At 35.5% G+C, this 20,908-nt stretch overlaps 1 protein-coding gene across 2 annotated transcripts in view; it reads right to left on the reverse strand.

Annotated features, from left to right (window-relative positions):
• Positions 1–20,908, reverse strand: part of EBF1 (EBF transcription factor 1) — a 348,388-nt gene that overhangs the window by 94,511 nt on the left and 232,969 nt on the right. For both annotated transcript variants that reach the window (XM_032212355.1, XM_032212354.1), the window contains exon 7: positions 8,596–8,677. In XM_032212355.1, the coding sequence (XP_032068246.1) occupies positions 8,596–8,677 (82 nt within the window). The remainder of the gene's footprint in view (positions 1–8,595; positions 8,678–20,908) is intronic.

The following is a 20,908-nucleotide window of genomic DNA, read 5'->3' on the forward strand; positions in this document are numbered from 1 at the left end:
CTATGAACAGAGTTAACCTGCAATGCTGCATTCTAACCACTGTACCACCAGGGCTCCTAGGATCAGTCACTTTAATTTGCCCAATATATATATGGAATATTGAACTGTTTCAACTAAAAAAGTTAACTAATAGCTCTTACTAAAAATATTAGTTATCTTGGGTTACATTCTACAATCTTGGCCATTTAAGTCAACTGAAAAATGCAAACATCCCCAATATATTTATAGTATTACTGAATTTTATAAATAGATAAAGCAAAAACCCTACACAAGATACTAAGATACTCGGATACTGTAACACCATGTTTTCATGGGCATCTGCACTGGTGGGAAGGAACCTGAGATAGTATCCGCATCATGATGTCATTGTGCAAATGAAGCAAATGAAATACTGTATGTCGTTTGTGACATGCCATCATTACATAATTACATCAAGTTGCATGTAATACCACTGACATCTCTACAGGACACCTAAGGCCCTTGCATGTCAAGGCACTGGAGTATTATGTATTTTTCTACAATGATTAATCCATTTGCTTAAGCAATAGGAGACACAAGAAATGGTTGTTTTTACACGGGGAAGAGTTCCAGGGTGGAGGTGGAAGAGACAAATCTAGAAATTGGTAATTTATGAATACTTTTCAAATATGCTGGTATCCAGGACAGAGGATTTTGCTCCTATTCAATAAGAAATACATGACATTGTTATCTTAAGAAAAATGGTCAGGAACCAACACAAAGTTTCCCTCTATAGGCATCCTCCAAATTTATTAGGAATGCCTCATTCTGTTCTGTTCTATTTTAAGGTTGATTTTCATACTGATTTTTTTTGGCTGCCTGAAAATGCTGTTAATACATAGATTTAAAAACCAACCATATAGAGGAATAGGAATAAAGGAAAAGAAAAAAAAATAACAGACTAAAGTATTTGAAGAGCATAAATCCTAACAAATCCTAGTGTTTAATACTATTCCATTTAAAAGAACTAAATCAGAGTTTCAAATAATGCTATATAGGGAGCTCTGAGCCTATAAAAGAGAATGCAATATTTTTCTCCGCAGGAGAACATTGATTAACTTTTTTTTTTTAACTGGAGTAATCTCACTGAAATCCGTTATTTAATTCTTGCTACCCACAACATCTGCAACACCGGGGGCTCAGTCCAACTCATTCATTGCATAACATAATCTTGCTACCTAGCTTCCTTGACTAGAACATGATTTACTACAGTGATGCCATACCAGGGTGGTTCTTTTATAGCCATTAGGAGAAAAAATAACTATAAAAAGGAATCCCCTAGAGAAACTGTTTCCAGCATCAGGAAGTATGAAAAAAATACTAGTGGTTATTTGGTGGTCTGCTTTCAGAAGTGATTATTCATAGTGCACCTGTAGAACAAGAAAAAGAAACCTATTGTTTCCACACAAGCATGCATTACTTTAATCAGAGGTCATATAGTTTTAAGAAAAACATATTCAGTATATACAATATTAAACATTAATATTTTGTGAAATGGGGAAAAACTAGTCTGTTCTGAACACTCTTGTAAGGGATACTGGCTGTTTTATGACTAAAGGCCACTCATACCTTTATTCTGGAAACTGAGAAATCCCATAAGAGTGAGGAAAACTTCTCGAGAGAGAATGAATTTCTTAACTATGATCCAAATATCTCTTTAAAAAGGCAACTCATTTCAATTGCTGCATTAATGGACTGTATCTTGATCAAAGCATATGCAAAATTAACTTGCAACAGAAACAAGTTTTGTTTTAGTTTTTTTTTTTAAAAAAATCACAACCATAAGGTAAAAAGTATGCAAAGAAGCAACCTTTTAAAAAGTGCATACCAACAGATGAAGGGAGAAAAAAAAAAGTAAATTTCTGTTTAAAAATTGATTAATGAAGTGCTGACAAATTCATGTAAACATGGGTATGGACAAGCCTGCCAAATCTCAAACCTATCCAAATGTTGTGAAGAAAACACAGTTTTCAATTTGGGAAAAGCAAATGGGGGGGGGAGGGGGATTCAGCAGTACCGTCATCTCTTCACGTATAGGTAGTCCTCTACTTACAACCATTCATTAAGTGACCATTCAAAGTTACAATGCTGTTGTGACTCAGCAGCAGTCCTCTGTGAGTCTTTTCGGGATGCAAGATTAACGATGCAGCTGGGGCTCGTTAGTGGGGTTTTGGAGAAAAAAGGACAGATGGTGCCATGCCCTGGTTGCTTTGGCTTTCTGTAATCCTGTAACCCTGATTCAAGGATACACTTGGAGAAGTGCATTACTTGTAAGAGTTTTGTTTTGCATTCTTGTCGGAGACTTCTATTTATGTTATTTTTGGGCTCGCAGCCAGTCTGAGCCGAGAACTAATAAAGAGAGTTCCTTTTAAGTTTGTTTGCCTGTCGTTGGTTAACGAGTGAGGAAGGGGGGACAGAACACAATGCCATTCAAAAGAGCGACTTACAACCATTCCTCACACTTAGAACCATCACAGAATTCTTCATCTAATATTTCAAGATTAAGAGTTTTATTGATCACTGTTTGGACTACACACCATTAGGTTAAGTTAATCTATGGCACATTCCTGATATTTTCAGTAATCTACACTTTATTTTGTTTACACCTCTGAACGCTTTGTGAAAGAGGCTGAGTTAATTTCTAGACAGATTCTGGCAGCATGAATCTATTATTATTTTGTAACTCAACTTCTAGTCCCAAGATACTAAAAGCCTGACCTAAATTTAGGTAAAAGCTTCATGATGATTAAAATATAGTCACTCATTGCCGATTTTTAAAATTAGCCTCATGAAATGTCATTTGCATCTCTTGAATAGTCTCAGCACTGAATCACCAATGAATCACCAAACTCACAACAAAATAATATTGTCAAAACAGAACTTAATTTCTAATGCACTGCCACAATGTCTACTTTGTATTCCTAGCATTGGAACGCTGCAACTTTATTTCCAGCTGACTCCTTCAAATATTTTCAGATCAGTTTTTATTCCAGCTGTTTATATAATATAAAAAAATGAAATGTCCTATTTGCAACAATAATACTGGTATGTGCTAAATTTATTTAATAATCTTTTTTCCATCAATGTTAAAGAATTGAGGGCAGATATCATGGGGATTATCAGTTGGAAGAAAGGCAGGAGAGGAATTTGAGAAATAAATAAAATACAGAACGATTCTATATTGCCATTTACTTCCATGGAAGGCATAAATTTGATCAATTATTTTTTCCTAACAATCTAGATCAGGGCTGTCAACTGATGGCTGGAGGGCCAGATGCGTCATGTGCTGGCCAGCCCACCCCCATTTTAGTGAAGGCGGGAAAAGTCCTGATACGTCACGTGACACCACTGTGACAACGTGAGTTTGACACCCCTGTTCCCTGATCTAGATAAAACTTTATCTCACTCCATTATCATTCCTGCATGTGTTAAAATTGTTCACATGCATTCATTTGTTATCCAATCAAAAGGATAGTGCAGTTCTTTCAAATTGTAATTGAAATAACAATTACAAATAGAATATTTGGATTATGTTGCATGTATCAAAGAGATACTGTACAATCCCAGCTTTTTTCATTTTATGTCTGCCACCATTATATTCTCAAATAATTTATATTATCACAAGTATTCTGAGGTTGCTCAGAGTTTTGTATAAAATGGGTGGCTATATAAATGTTTCAAATAAATAAATAAATATGTCTTAATTAACTCTAGGGTGAACATTGAATATTATACATTCACATTATCTGTTCACACTTCTTCAAACAGGGTGGTGCAGTGGCACAGTACTTAAGACCCTGGGCTTGTCAACTGGAAAGCTGACCACCCAGGTTCGAGACTCATGTATTCTGTTATTTCTCCAGATCTGCCAACCTAGCAGTTCAAAAATATGCAAATGTGACTAGATAAATAGGTACTACATCATTGTGAAAGTAACAGTGCTCCCTTTTGTTATGACTACAAAAGCATCTTCAGACAACACTGGCTCAACGGCCTCAAAATGGAGATGAGCACCACCCCCTATAGATGGCAATGACTGGCAGAGTAAAAATCCACAGGAACTTCTTCCCTAAACAGTCAACACTCGGGAAAATTCTAAAGTAAGTCTATCAAGTGTGTGGGAGATAGCCCATGAACTGAACCTTAAGAATATATAAGAGTTAGAATTATATTTTTACATCACAACAATCATATCTGCTTTTCATAACAGAACTCAATTGCAAAATGTTTTATCAATATTTTATATTCAATCTAAATTCAGGTGATCGATGCTGAGATGAACAGTTCATGGAGAAGAGGGACATATTAAGCTGGAACTATAGGAATGTGTGAGTTGTCTCATGAAAGGAAGCATCATAGCTTGGGCAAGGAGGCTGTCCTCTTAACATCGTGGCTCTGACAATGGCCAACTGGTGCTTTCCTTGCCCAGCTACAATAAATAAATTGCATCATCAACAAGAAGCTAGACTTGTTTTCTACAAACGTTCAAGCACCAGATCAGGAAGCTAGGAGGGTAGGAGGGAGAAAAAATCATAACCATTGCCCATAGAAATAGATTATTATTTTTTGTTCACTGAAGAAGACAGGCTGGATTTTAAAAGTATGAAGGGTGATCTGCTCTGCTGAAAGTGATTAATTTCCTTAAAATGCTATGGTCACGCTAATTGACATGACCCGTGTAATTAAGCAGTCTCTGTTTACACATGGAAAGCTTAACTGCTGTGAGGCTCAGCTTGCCTGACAGAATGTCTTTACAAGTCAAGAGATCAACAACCTCTCTTATGTCCTACCTGGTCACCTACACAAACTTTTGATTGCTCTTCTGACATAACACACAAAAGCATTACCATATGAAAATCAGCTTACATCTTGGGGGAATTCTGAACTGGCAGAAGAACAGGTAGCTTTGAACTGATGCTTTGACAGTCTTTAGCCTTGGCTGCTCATGCTAGATGCCCTTATCTATGAAGCAGATTTAACTGGTGGATATTCTGGAAAAATAGGCTAGGTTTATCGAGGCCAAGACAAAACAGAAGAAAATCTGGGGAAATACAGCTAAGAAGTCCCTAACCATTCTGCATCAAAAATTACAAACTGGGAAATGTTAAGGTCTGTAATCAGACAATGAAAGGAAAGGAAAAGAAAGGAAAGGAAAGGAAACAACCTAAGACATTACCAATTTCCAATTGCCATTATGGTAGTTGGTAATGGATCTGAGATGAATAGCAGGTTCAGGAATTAAAAACGACAACTCAATAGGCTCAAGGCAAAAAGGAGGATTCTTGTGCCTGCCCTGAAGACAAGGAAGCCACCAGTAGGGCTGATCAGAGACCTTCCACTGAATGAGACCAAAGCAGTAATCTGTCATTCATCCAGATAGCATATGAAGAGCCTGGAGCATCCAATTGGGATGTGACAATCACCTCCTCCTGTTTCTATTGATCCATGTAGGAATCCAACCAATCATAGACTTGAAGACACTGTAAAGGACTATGAAGCACTGAGCAGAAGACTGAGGGAGATGGGGGCAAGATTGCATTTTCTTCATTTATTATGTCTAATAAGGTGGCCCAGGAAGAGAAGCAAAAATACTGGAAATGAACAAAGTGCTACCGAGATGATGGCAGCTGGAATGGATCTGATTTTTGATAATGAAATATGAAGTAGTCCTGGCAAAAGATGAGAAGTACATCAAAGGAACTAGACAAAATGTGTCAGAAAGGCAGCTTGCAAACCTATTCTATGGAGACTTCAAACTGAGTGCTTTGGGGGGAGAGACAAGAGTGCTCAAGACACCTAAGACATATAATATTAAAGTTAAATCATGCATTAAAACTGCATCAACAGCAGCTAGAATCAGTAACAATCCAACTCAAAAGGCCTCAGTGAAGAGCAGAGTCATACCCTTTCCTTCAAGTCAAAGAATGTGGGAGCCAAGAGCAACTTCCAAGAAAACTTTCTTTTAGAGAGTTTGACATGCCTTCTGTGTATGAGAAAGAAAATGCTCTGAAATTTATAGCATTTTTAAGACAGCATCCTGCTGAATTCAGTACTTATACAGCTTCTTCCAATAAGGCACATTCTCAGATAATTGGACATTAAATCATTTACGGCTTTAAAGTGCAATGTAAACATAATTATATGTATTATATTTATAAGCAACTTTATCAGGAACACTCATAGAAACATATACACAAATGCCCACATACATTTTGGTAATTTTTCCAATTATTGTCTTCCTTATCATCTACACTATGAAAATAAAAAATACAGAGCTAAGAGATTAATTCTATGTTTTTTCACTCAGAAAGCCACAGGGTTTCTTCTTGGTAACAGAGTAATCCTATATATGTTTTTGACAGTGATCCTATGCCTCTTTGAATGGAAAGGGACTAATACCTGAAGTCTTCATTCTTAATTGATCTTCCCCCATAAAAAATATTAAATAAAAACATTAAATGATTGATTAAGAAAAATATGAGTTTCAGGCAGTCGTAACCCTGCCCCACAATTCTACTTTTGTTATATTTTATTATCTATAACATTTATATAGCTGTCCATCTTATTATCTATAACATTTATATAGCTGTCCATCTTATATTGAGCTTAGTTCAGGAGATGGGGTGATTATGTTTATATATCTCAATAAGATCATAATATAATGATTATATTGTTCTATCCTGTATTATAGGGATGTATGGTTTTCAATTTTTATTTATTTATTTATTTATTTATTTATTTATTTATTTATTTATTTATTTATTTATTTGCTGTATATCTCACCTTTATTATGTTTACAAATAACTCAAGGAGAACATATTCAACATCCATTCCTCCTCCTATTCCTCTCTGTGAGATGAATTCGGCTGAGAGAGGACTGGCTCAGGGTCAACCAGCTGACTTTCATTGGTAAAGCAGGAGTTGAATTCAGGGTCTCCTGCTTTCTAGCCTAGTACTTTAACCATGAGACCAGTGGTTCACAACCTTTTTGGTCCATGTCCCACCTAAACATCTCTAAAATCCTGATGCCACTCTCCCCCACATCACATACAATTCTAACTTTACTCAAAAAGTGAACTCTACTTAAGCGTAGAAAGCCTAAAAGGCCATTAACTTGGTTTAAACAAGGTTCAAATTTCCCACATTAAAAACCAAATTGCCCCCCTGTGGGATGTGGGCCCCACGTTGGGAACCACTACATTAGACCAAACTGGTTCTCAACATTACAAACTATCTTTAAGCCCCCTCCCCCAAAAAACCTCCATGAAAATGTAAGTTTTAGTTCATATTAAAGGCTTAAACATATCTTGTACTATTACAAAAGGCAGTCCTCTGAATAAATTGCATAGGGAGGTAAGATTAAAAAAAGATAAACAAGATATTTTCCTTGAAAAAGTTCTCTTAGTATGCCAGAGACCAAAAGGATCTATGATTTAACCACTGTAGCAGTTTTGGAATGAGGTTATTTCATAGAAAGCCAGGAGTTTTTCTGCTGGAATAGTGTTATATTAAAGAAATGCAAAAACATGAACATTAACCAGGATTACTCAAGTGGATAGAGGCTACCTGCTTAGGAATGCTGGGTTCATATATATCTGACGCCCTACAAGGATGTCAAAGTCATTTGCACGCAGATATGAACTGCTCACTTTGTCTAATGTATCTGTTCTACTCAGTTATATCCTCTGTTTTTTTCCTGAAAAGCCTTTCCAAAGAACCTATTTTTTAATGCCTTGCAGTATTGTCATATCAAGTGGAAAGATTTTAGACTAATTGCACAAGGGTTCTGATTTTCCTGCGATCCATGAGTCAAACAATGAAATAAATTTGATTCAATCTCACCACCTAGGGCAGCAAATCTGAGCATACCAGGCTCAAATGTCTAGTGGAATTGGCCTAAATTATTAGATCATATCTGTATACATCTAGTTTAATCTATTTTTCAATTCTTGTAAGATCTGTGTTTGTTTGATTTATTTGTTGCTGTTTTAAGAATTATTTGATCCTGTACAGGTAATCCTAGCTTAATAGCAATAATTAAGACAGATAACTCTGTTGCTAAGACCACACCGACTTAACAATGGCAGCTGCAGCAATTCCCATTGTAGTTGTTAAGTTAATTCTGAATAGTCATTAAGTGTTAAATCACGTGATTGCCATTTTTGACCTCTTGCCAGCTTCTCCACTGATTTTGTTGTCAGAAGCTGACTGTGAAGATCACAATTTTCATCATGTGACTAAGGGATGCTGCAACTGTCACAACTGCAAACCAGTCATCAAGCATCGGAATTGCAATTATGTGATTGCCAGGTTGTTGTCTTGGCTGAAATTATGAAAACTAGTCATAAGGCCATTCAGCATTGTCCTCACTTCTAATGGTTGTTGACTGATCAGTAAACAAGGACTACCTGTACTGTCATTGATAATTCTCAGGCTGAAATTCTAAAGTGTTTCCCAAATGTTAGATAAAAACTTGCCTACAATATGCAGAAATAAAATAGCTAGGTTCCCTGGCTGAATTTTTTCTTAGCTCATACTTTCAAAAAGAGATTGATCAAGGCAGAAAGTGTCACTAACCTGAAATCTCCGCATGTCTCGTGGATTTCCTGCATTTTTTAAGCAGTTCTGGTTACATTTAAGAAAAAATTTCAAGAAGAACCTGTTGGAAAAGAAATAGTTTGTTTAGCACAATTTGTTATTCATTCAATATTTGTTTTGCTTATGCATCTTTAAACATATTCTTGGAACTTGAGACAGATGGCAAAGAAACAGGAGAAACAGGCAATCCATCCCATAGGTGTCTCTTTGCTGGAATTTGCAGAGATAGGCAACTTTATATTGTGAAGTTCCTTCCAATTTAAAGCATTTATAATTAGGTGTGAAAATATAATCCATCTTCGCTGCCACAAAACAACTCAACTTTTACAAGGGGTGGACTTCCATACCAATGCCAATACCATTCCAGTAAAGCAGTTTGAAACTGATCTGTCATCAAGGTGGTATTCAGAAGGTTCTGACCAGTTTTGGTGAACCAGTAGCAGAAATTTTGAGTAGTTCGGAGAACCAGTAAATACCACCTCTGGCTGGCCCCACCTCCATCTATTCTCTGCCTCCCGAGTCCCAACTGATCTGGAGGGAATGGAGATTTTACAATATCCTTCCCCTGCTGTGCCCACCAAGCCACAGCCACCAAGCCACAGCCACAAAACCAGTAGTAAAACTTTTTGAATCCCACCACTGTCTGTGATCAGTTTTTCTTCTTCAAAATTCTAAATATTAAAATACATGGGGAACAGCAAGAACCAATTAATATCCACCTTCAACTGACCAATAGGAAAATAGGATAGGGCCAAATAATATTATCCAATTGTGTTCCTATCTTTCAAACTTTCATAGCAACTTTCATAGAAGGTAAATTCCTTTCACCCCAATTCCATTTCTACAACCAAGCACTCTTTCCAGTTTTTCCAACCGTGGCTGCGTGTTGCTACAACATCTTGAATGGGGAAGAGAAATATATTCTCAACCAAAAAAGAGCAAAATGCTGAAGTTGCAGGATAAGAATGGGAGAAGAAATTGCCTGCAAAATCCATAGGGCTATAGCCCTAACAAACCAAAAATCAGTTTTGTTTTGCTTTCAGACAAACTGGTATGAAACAGGAAAACAAAAGAACCCAACTCTTGAGCCTGGATGACAATGTGGGAAATTCTGGAGTTCAGAGATAAATTGGCAAAAAGAACAAAATGGGTATGCTAAAATTCTAACTTCTACTACCTAGCCAAGTAGGAGAAGTAAGATAGGGTATGTAACTGAATTGCATTTCCCATAAAGCTGACGGGAGGACTTCAATTTTGGGTAAATGAGTACCCATCCCATGTGTTACCAAAGGAACAATTGCAGGGGATGTTTAATTGTATATAGTATGACACAAAAAATCAAGAAATTCCACCACATATTGTGGCCCTTTAAGAAAAGAAAATATGGGTCCCATATTATAATCTGGATATAATATGCCCTAAGCATAACACTTAGAACAAAGGGAATAAAATAAATCAATATGTAGAAAGCACTGTGCATAGCAAGAAAAGAGATGCTAAATAAATTCTGGGTGTGGCAAGGAGTGGGGAAATACTCTTAAATATCTACAGTATATTATGTATACAGTATGTATTATTTCCAAGAGCTCAGTCAAAAAAAAAAGCCAACTATTATGAAGCTCTCACATGGCAAGTTTTCTTTTAATTAGGGCTGTCATTACATTAAAGGTTGCAGTCAATTAGTTGTGTTACTTTTAACCTATTAATCAATCAACCGACTATTTAAAAGACAAACTGCAGTTTGCATTGTCTGAATAAATAGTGTATTCTTGGAGTTGTCATTGAACCTAACAGAAATTTTGAATCTTTCTACATGCTGAAGCTAGCAGATTGTTTTCGATAAGGACTACCCTATTCAACATCTGAAATGAAAATGCTTTTAAAAACTGAACTTTGGCCTTAATGTGCAAATATATTTTGTAAATATGTGCAATAGAGTTGAGATAGAAACAGAGCATATACTTTAGAAGTTCCTTCAAAAAGAGAACTAGTTAGCTGCTTCTGTGGTTGATTTTAAGATGACTTAAAAACATACCCACTGTGTTTTGCTTCTTAACTGGAAAAAAAAATAATTACAGAATTTGCTGCGGTTAGTGATATGCATCTATATTTTATTGGAACTGGTTTATTTTGGATTTTTTGTTTAAAGATACTTCTTTTTGGTATAAAGCATGTGTTAAATTGTTTGTTAAAAGCTGAATGTGTGCCTGTGTGAACACACATTTATCAATAAAAATAATGATTTATAAATAAAATATTTTTTCCAAAGCTGTTAAATCAAACTGAATCAAAAGTTTTATCAAAACTTGCATGATGAACATTTAAGAAAATTAGCTTGGATCTTCAAACTAAAATAAGGATGTGAAAAAATTACATTTATCTTTGTTCTGGAAACCACAAATGTTTAAATGAACAATACTTTTTAAGTTCTTGACTCTGTAAAAATCACTGAAATTGTTTTATAACCCGTATTTCTTCAGAAACAAAAGACATATTTTACAAAAGAGATAAACAACAAAAAGTGTCTCCCTCAATATTCAACCTTTACAAGCCGTAAAGGTTGGGAAACATTGTTCCAGAGGATAGACTGTTCAAATATATTTTAAAATTATAATTAGAAAATTATGACATTTGATTTTGCTCAAGAATTATACACTTCTTGTTTTCCATTAAGATTCATATTTCAATTTGTGGTTGAGAATATTAGATAATTTTACCTGCACATCATTGACTCAATGCACTTAGTACAAAGGCTCATATAACTTTATTTAGAGATAGGATCTTCTGTACAGATGTGGGATAACCATTTAGGAAAGGGAATCTCTGAACTAAAGCTCTTTCCCATTCAAAAAGAAGACACTTGATTGCAATTAAATCAGTTTTCAATCAAGTTTGAAGACAAAATGTGTTTGCTCGTCCCTTTCAACATGCTTTTGATATCTATTAATCTTTTATTTTCCACCAAATCTCTTGGAAAATAATTTCAAGAGAGTTCTCTTTCAACAAGAACTGCAAAGCGTCTTTTTTATTGCATACAATACTTTAAAGGTCTCCAAATGGTTTCAGGGTGCTGCCAGAAATTTTCTCTGTAAGTTTATGATTCCCGCTTTTCAAATTCCTGATGGACTTATTCCCGAGGATAATAAGGAAGAAGAAATGGTCTTTTCAAGCAATACGGACAAAAAAAAATTAAAAATCCGAAAAAAGTGTTTTGGGTGCAAAAACTCAAAATATTTTATTTATTTAGGAGGTCACGAGAAAGAAGAAACAATATTCTTGTCATTAATTAACCTCACACTAATATTAATATTAGTAATTAGTAATAATACTAATATGAATTAACCTCATACTAAATGGGCATGATGAAAGTTATTGTTACAATTTGTAAATCTACACATTCTTGAATTATGGTGTTAAATATGTTGAAATGGCATGAAGCAAAAATCAAAACTCTAAGATGGCTCAGACATTCCAGCCCATCATAACATATTTGTCATGTGTTTTGTCTACCTCCTGAAATCAAAAGGACTCTAGGTAGCTTGCAACTGATATACAGAATACAGTACATACCAATATAATAAGTAAAAGAATAATCAAATTTATCTGTCAATAAATATTAAAGTAAGAAGGTAGTATTTACTGAATATGGCACCAGTTGTTATTATTAATTCCTAAAGAAGTCATGTTTTCATCTGCTTCTGGAAGGCGAGCTGGAGAAGCAGAGGCAACCCGCTTCCATATTATTGCCCAGAATAATAGAATAGGAATGTGTCTACCACATGGGTGGGAGTTGAGTTAAGGGAGATATTTTTTCCCATTATACCCATTTAATATAATTTTAATATCAGGAAACAGTTGACATTGCTCCAAAAGAAATCAAGTAACCATGTCTGAATTGAATTTTTTTTAACATATGATGACTGTACTCATGCAATCTAGTCAGCTGAATATGAACTATAAAAGCTTTGTTTCCACTTTTTTAAAAAAAAGGTGTGTTACTACTTGTCCCATCAAGCAAAATATGACAATCATTAGTTGAAACCTGGCTTGAATGAAGTATTGGGGTGGCTGTCTATGGTGGGGGAAGAGCTTTCTCTCCTGGCCAGCTGCAAGAGGCTTGACTCTGAATGTGTGGAAAGAACTGTCAGCACAAATCCTGGCATCTAAAGTCCAGACAACTGCTTGCCACCAAGCGGTGGTTTGTATTGGTGCCAAAACGGATTTGGGAAGATAAGCAAATAGGACATTAATTCTGCCAAAGAAAAAATTGGAAAGGGAGAAGCAGAGAGGTTTGTATGTTGAGGATAAGCACTTGATGGCTCTCCTGTCAACAGTCCATCATTTAGCTCGCCAACTATGAAGGGCATGGACATTAGATCCCTTTTGCCCTAAACTGGCCCTGCCGTGTGGAATGCAGGCAAAATCCTGAGATCCCTCTGCTGCTTGCTGACATGGAAAGCTTGACCATCTGTCAGGAGGCAAAGATGTCCCTGTCAACTGATGCCTGCCCAGAGCCTCTGACCAGCCCTTATGAGGCAAAGTCTCTCAGAAGCCCTTGTTCTTTGGGGAAAAGGCTGCTTTGCCCCAGAGATTTGCTGGAGGATTCTTCAGAGTTTTCCAAAATGTAGAAGCCAAGCAGCTGACCATTTTGGCCCGCCCTTCCCAAAAGGAATAGGTTACCAAGAAGGAGAGGTAGAGAGGTAGATGGAACAGTTAAAAATAATTTTAACTCAGAGGCAAGCACATGTTTTGAAACAGTCTGTGCAAATATAGGGAAGATTTATATAAAGGTCTGGGCCATATGCACTTGTGCTAGTGCAGGAAACAGATAAAATCCCAATATTCTTTTATTTCATAAAGTGCTAACTCAATTCCCTTTTTAAAAAGCGCGCGCGTACACACACACACACACACACACACACACACACACACACACACACACACAGATAGAAAACAGGGATCTTTCCATGAAGTATCCTAAGCATTGAGGAGTTACCCATTTTTCAATTATCATTATTTCAAGACAGAATATTACCTTTTACTAAAAAAAAAAGAGAGAAAAATATGAAGAAAAGGATTGAAGCTGAAGATGAATGGGTGGAACCAGAATAAAGTTGCAGTGAGTGTTAAGTTGAAGATAGGAGAAAAGAAAGTCTATACTCATTATATAAATTTTAACGGGATATTTTTAATGAATTCTTTATGTGTGGATGTGAGTTTGATATGTAGGGCTACACATTCTCCCCTCAACTAATCAGAAGTGGATAAGTGGATAAACATTCATGTTGTGGTCTTTCATCCACCAGAAGTGAATAGAAAAGCCACCTTTTCTCTTATATGACTTGCTGTTCCTCTAAACCTCTGGAGCAATCTCAAGGGGTGCAAGGGACTGCAGAAATTGGGGAGAATTACTGAGAAAGATCCCCCCTTTTTACTTATGGAAGCTTGTGCTGAATCAAAAATGAAAATGGAAAGATATTATTGTATGAAATTGTGATATAGTGGCTATCTGGGGATAGCTACTATAATTGCAGTGCTTAGGAGTATCAGTAGAAGATTAATACCCAGTTTATAATTTAGCTATCTACTAGTTTTCATGAATTCTGAATATGTATGTATGTATGTATGTATGTATGTATGTATGTTCTGATATATCCAAACCAAATTAAAACATTTTTTTAAATGTGTAGTCAGAAAATACGTTTTAGAAATCTGCACCATTTTGTATGAAAATACATTTTAAATTTAATACTGAATTTCCGGGCAGTTTTGTTTTGTTTTTAATGCAGGGGATATGATTAGAAAAGGACTTACAGATTGATACTTGGGAATGTAACATGGGCCAAAACAGGGTTAATAATCTATCTTGAAATTCTGAACATTGCAAAATGGGAAATGAAATCTTTAGTACACTCTCCCAAATTTTAAAACATCTGACCAAACCTTATACATTCTTTTGTTAAATGCCATCACTGAATTTTCAGAATACAGCTATTTTAAGTTAAATGCAAAATCATGCCTGTACCGAACTGGCAGTAATTCCAGTAGAAACTCATCCCTGCCCCCCGATGACATATAATTCTTACTTTACTCAAAAAGTGAATTCTACTCACGTGGAGGAAGCCTAAAAGGTCATTAACCTGGTTTAAACAAGGTTCAAATTGCCCCCATTAAAAATTATATCCCCCCCCCAAATGGGGCATGAGTCCCACGTTGAGAACCACTGCTATAGATAGAAGGTTTCTAAAGAGTTGCACTGGTTTGTAAGAGATTGTTTTTGCCAAAATCAGAGACCTGGATAGGGCCAAATATAGATCAATGGTCCCATGAACCTTTGACCACAGCAACTAGTGAAAAAATGTCTTTGATGAAAAGCAGTACCAGGATACAGTTGAAAATATTTGGCAGGGCTTTTTTCTTTCTTTGCCCTCCTTGGGGACTGAGAAGATATTTGTGGCTTGAGCTTGCACGATGCATCTGAAGAAAATCTTTAAAATATCTGCTCTTTTCTGGCTTCTAATTCTAAGCTTTTCTCATCTCATTCTTTTCTTTTCCACCACACATTTTTCAGAAATTATTCCTATCCAACACCTAATATGTAATTGTGAGAAGTGAGCAAGATGGATGAAAGAAAGCTGATGAAGACTCTAATAGATTGGAAAAGATCTGACTTTTTACATTTCCATAAAATGGGGAATTAAGGAAAATTAGAAATGTGTCATGTGTTTCCCAAATATTTAAAAAACAGAATATTTTTGTATTGTCTGAACTATTCTTCTAAAGACAAATTGCAGGGGCTTATCTGAATGGGCTGATTCCATTTATCAGCAAAATTTTGAAGATATTATAGTTTTCAAATTACTTTCATTATGTCCAATACTATCACAACCAAAGAGAATGGTAATGCTGAAGTACACATTTATCAGAATAGCAATATACGAGTAAGAACTAGAAAATGACTGATATTTGCCTGCTCATACAAAATTGCTGCTATACCTCAACAAGTATAAGATATAAAATATCTGAAATGGCTCCTCAAAAGGCCTAGAAATAAAATACTGAGCACTGGAAAAGAGTAACTTCAGCATTTATCATTTCAACTTATTCTTTTTCACGTCAAAAGCCACTGAAATTTTCTACAAGTGACATCATGATAGGGAAATACACGAAGCAATGTTTGAAGAAAAGAAAATTAGCAAGGGAAAAAGCACACATTTTTGAGATTCTTGGGCCAGTACTAATAACAGATGTTCCATATTCTTGGAGGAATAGTGTGATAAGTGAATAAATCAATAGGTTCTGAAATGTTTGGAACTAGTATACATAAAAGTCACGTCCTCAACCTTTTACCTCAACAACATTGGATCAAGTTGAATAGTCACAAGTTGTTAGAGGAACCAAATTTCTCCAGCCTCCTCAGCTAGTGCCAATGGATTTTGTTTAGCAACATCTGAAAAGTCTGAATTTTTTTACCCTGGTCCACTCTTCTAATATACTGAGAAAATATACCTACATAATGTGAAAATAACATAATTATATTATCAATAGATTAACAGAATGGCTAAGGGGAAGTAACTATGAGCATATTACTTTCTGCTGGAACAAAATAAATTCTTTGTAATAGCTCTTTTATTTTTTTTAGAAAAAAATGTGGATTTATCATTCTCTGCATTACCTGTTGTCTACTTGGCATTGCTTGGAATTTAGAACAAATTTTCATTATTCAGAGCTAGTTTTTATTTTCATCCTAATCAAATAGGTGCATTTATTCAGTAACTATTGAAGTAACTATTCTCCTGCTGCTCGGACTGATTTTTATATTTGTTTCCAGGACTTATTTGGATATTAAATATTTATTTTAGTTAGTACTAGAAATCTTCATTTATAGAAGTCATGGATATCGGTCATGGATACCCCAAACTGTTCATATAAATAAATGATACCACCCCCCCTTATGATCTTTTTCACTGAGAAACTTAAGTCTCTAGCATTAATTCCTAGCTAGCATGAATAGTGCTGAGCTATCAGGAGTAAAGTCATTCAGTGCAATTTTATGTCTGTAATCTGTTCAGTTGCTCTGTGTTCACTGATCATTGCGCAATGTAAATTGGAAAAATGCCAGTTCACAGACGAATGCTAGCGAGATCTGAATATAGCAATAGCAATAGCAGTAGACTTATATACCGCTTCATAGGGCTTTCAGCCCTCTCTAAGCGGTTTACAGAGAGTCAGCATATTGCCCCCAACAATCTGGGTCCTCATTTTACCCACCTCGGAAGGATGGAAGGCTGAGTCAACCCTGAGCCGGTGAGATTTGAACCGCTGAACTGCTGATCTAGCAGTAGCCTGCAGTGCTGCATTTAACCACTGCGCCACCTTGGCTCTATACTGAAAACTGAAAACAGAGATAATACAACAGCCTCTTTTCAATGGGTCCCTATAATATAGATATTGTCCATGGACCAGTATATCTAGAAACATCAATTCTTATTTATAAAAAAAAACAATTAAGACTTTATATACAAACTTATCAGCAACAGGTTGTGTGCATGAATATCATACAGAGAAATGGATCAGGTTTCCCTTGTACTCATAGCTACCATAAGCATGTCTCGTTCATCTGTAATTAACATTATCCATCATCTAACAAGAAAATAATTATTGAGGGGGAAAATCAAGCATCTCTATATCTACAAAATGCTCACTGGTTTTACCAGAAACAATTAATGGAAGCGATTAAGATTTTTCTCATAGTTTGAATTCTATTCATATTTACTAATTTCTGATTTATTGTTCTGATTTAACTCTCTATATACATCCTGGGTAATCAGAGAATAAGTTGTGCATTTCACCTCATCCCCATGGTTATTAGATTTGGTGTTAAGGTTCTTATGATATTAAAACAAGAAAACTGTCCTGATTCTTCTTTGGAATTAATCAGGAATGAGTATCCAGGTTGGTAAAAGGGAATAAATCCACACTTTTCCTGTTTTGAGATAATGAAGAATTATAATTTAAGCATCTTTGCCTCTCAATTTCCAGAGGAAAAGCTAAGTTAATCTGTTGCCACAAAACTAAATAAATAAATAAAAATCTTCCAGCATTTTCAAGACTAACATATTTATTTATTAACATATTTATTTATTTATACATAAATAAATAAATATGTATTTTATAAATAAATAAAAATCTTTCAGCATCTTAAGGAGTAACATATTTGTGTATAACTTTCTGTGATCTGCAGTGTGATTTATTAAATATTCTGAGTTGTATCCTGAGCAAAGAACCTATATACATAAGCATAGTTGTAGTAATTAGTACTGTCTGCACCTCCTACATTTTAGTTCCCTTTAATCCCCATTTATAATTCATTCCCCAATCTTGTACATATATGTATAACAGAGAGAGACAAAGAATATGTATTACAGAAACAGAGAATATGCACTGTTCACTTAGATTAAAGCTCCATGCAATTGATTTAGTCTACAAAATCTTATAATAGACGAGCTGATCTTTAAGGCTTCAGGGGACTTTACATTGGCTTTATTCCATATAACTCAACAGTACTGATTTGCTACCATGCCAAGAACACAAAAATCATGGGAACTCCTTAACTCCCCAAATAGACATTCCCTCCCTTCCTGACATGATTTTGTTCATTCACCATATCTGTCTGTTCAGATATATTTCGGTAACTGAGTATATCAGAATGCACTGTTCAAAATGGTGTGGAAATGTGAAATCTCTGAAGGTCCACATGCAGATGGAAATGAAAGAAGCTAGCTATATTACAGACAAAACCTCCTGCTGTCTTCGTGGATACCTGGATTCCATCCACAAGAAAGGAAAATATAGCTACATTGAAAGCTCAAAATATGTTTATTTCTTAGGCTATTAAACTAGCAATTTGCAAAAAAACTGTAAAGAGAAAATGCTGGACAGTGTCCTGTGATTTGTTAATAACTGGTACATTTTCTAAGGTCACTTCTTGAACTAATGAAAACAACTTCACAGGGACTAAAACACATGTACACACGCCTTTCTATCATGCAATGGTTCATGAATACTTTCAATGCTTGAATTATAATGGAGAGAGAGAGACAGAGAGAGGGAAGAGAAGAACAGAGTTATTTATATAATTGTCTTCCTACAATCTAGCAATTAGAGTTTCAATTGTCCAACATATAATATAGTCTTTTAGATGCTAAAAGAGAGAGGAAAAGGCATATATAGCATTATTTCATGAACTTTTTAATCAAGGCCTGAAGCAGAGGCTGAGGATATAAATGCAATTTATTTCAGCATTACAAATTGTTGGAAGGACCCACCTAATCACTGAAGCAGAAGTTACCCTTGCCCAGAGGCAGCCTTCAACTTTTCTTAGTCTGTTTTCAACAAAGTTTCCAAGCTGTTTTTCTACAGGCTTCAGTGTGCACAGTGCACTGGAGCAGAGCACATCAATTTTTAATCCTACAACAGCTTCTCCATTAAAAAAAAATCACTCTATTCCTTTCTTTCAAGGGTTACAAAACTTCACAAAACTTCAGCTCTTTACTGAAATATTTGCCAAGGTTATATTATCAATCTTCTCGTGCCAAATTCAAATGAGAACAGGCCACACAACTTGTTGATAATGGGCCTAAAGCCAGAATATTACAAAGGAGAGACAGGAACAATTTGATAGTGGGGTTTATATCTTATTTCCACTAATTTAACCGTAATAAAAATCTATGTTCTGATTTTTACCATGATTTTCCTATCAAGATGTAATGACCGACAGTGGACACAGAGAGTAGTAGGGTTAATATGTTAATATGCTTCTTTCTATTTGTAATATTTATATATTTAGTTAGGAACTGCCTTAAGCAGGAGCTGTTTGTAAGAAGCACATACAGCAGCATTAGGAAGGGAAAGGAAAGAAACCAAACACATTAATGCCACTTGAAGCTTACTGGATCAAATACAGCATTATTATTTTTATTATTGCTTTTTGAGCTCCCAGGATTAGGGGAAGAGAATCCATAAATAATATTTCCATGCAAAATGGCATTATTTCCCACAAGATAACTTTGAATTGGTTAATTTGCTGATGGTGGTGGAGAGGAACATCAAAATAATTGTGACCTGATGCACCTGGGAAATAAGTCAGTAGAGCATCAAGCTCAATATCTGGACGGAGCAGCTTTATGTAGTCAGAAGAAGTACCTGCACCTAGAGTCACCGGAAGTAGATTCATTTCAAAGAATGAGCATAAACCCCAAAACTAGATGTACAGTAAGGGACTCAATAATGCCATAGAAAAGCAAGAAGATTAGTTTTGCTACACTCCTGGTGCAGTTAAAACAGTGAAGACTTAGTTCACTAGGTCATTTTCAAGCTGTGTAGGTACTGCTCTTCAAGAAATAAGGAGTTATTGCTTTAGCAGAGATGGTGACAGGTCTCTCTAGAATTAGAGTATTTTATTATCACATTAGAACAAGAAAAAGTCACATAATTAGCAGGATTTATTCTCATTTATTCAGTAAAAGCACTAATATTCAATTAATCTGCCTGTGTTTAATTACTTTTCTTTACACTATTTTTTCTTTACCTGATCCCCTTAAATACTAGAGTACAGAAATGTATGAGGACGACTTTTTAATTTCACTTATAATGCTATATGCTATTCACTATTCATCCAAGCAATCATAATATGGCACAGGGCCTGCTATACTTTGCAAGCTGCCACCAAGTTAGCAGCCACACCAGTCTTATACTTTTGCAAGATCCTCTGTTAAGTGATGACATATAGCGGAATTACTGTTAATTGTAATACGACACTAACATCTAAGTGCCTCTTATCTCTGGATGAACTATTCTTACGACAGCATGAGTGGCTAAAACATCAGGAGAGCTTCAGATAGAATTTACGCAAGGAGTTGAATTAACTGGCAATATAACAAAACAGACCTGAAGATAGAGAAGAGAGAGAGAGAGAGAGAGAGAACGAGAGAACGAGAGAAAGCAGACTTACATAAAAACAGGACAACTATTACCATCTGGTGGCCTAGTTTTAATTATGTGAAGTATTTGACTTATAGACTGCTTCACAACTTTTGAAATCAGAGTTGAATATGAGACCACAGGAATTACATATCAGAAAATTTAATTGCCAAAAGAGAGAACTATTTTTTTTAATCATAAAATTGAAAGAGTTAATAGGACAAGCAAATCAAAGTATGAAATCAAGAATGAACCAAAACCAGAACCATTTTTCAGTGGCTTAATTGTATGCAAATCTAGAGTGGTTGGC

This window comes from Thamnophis elegans, chromosome 2 (genome assembly GCF_009769535.1).
Source record: "Thamnophis elegans isolate rThaEle1 chromosome 2, rThaEle1.pri, whole genome shotgun sequence".
In the NCBI taxonomy this organism is placed as follows: domain Eukaryota; kingdom Metazoa; phylum Chordata; class Lepidosauria; order Squamata; family Colubridae; genus Thamnophis; species Thamnophis elegans.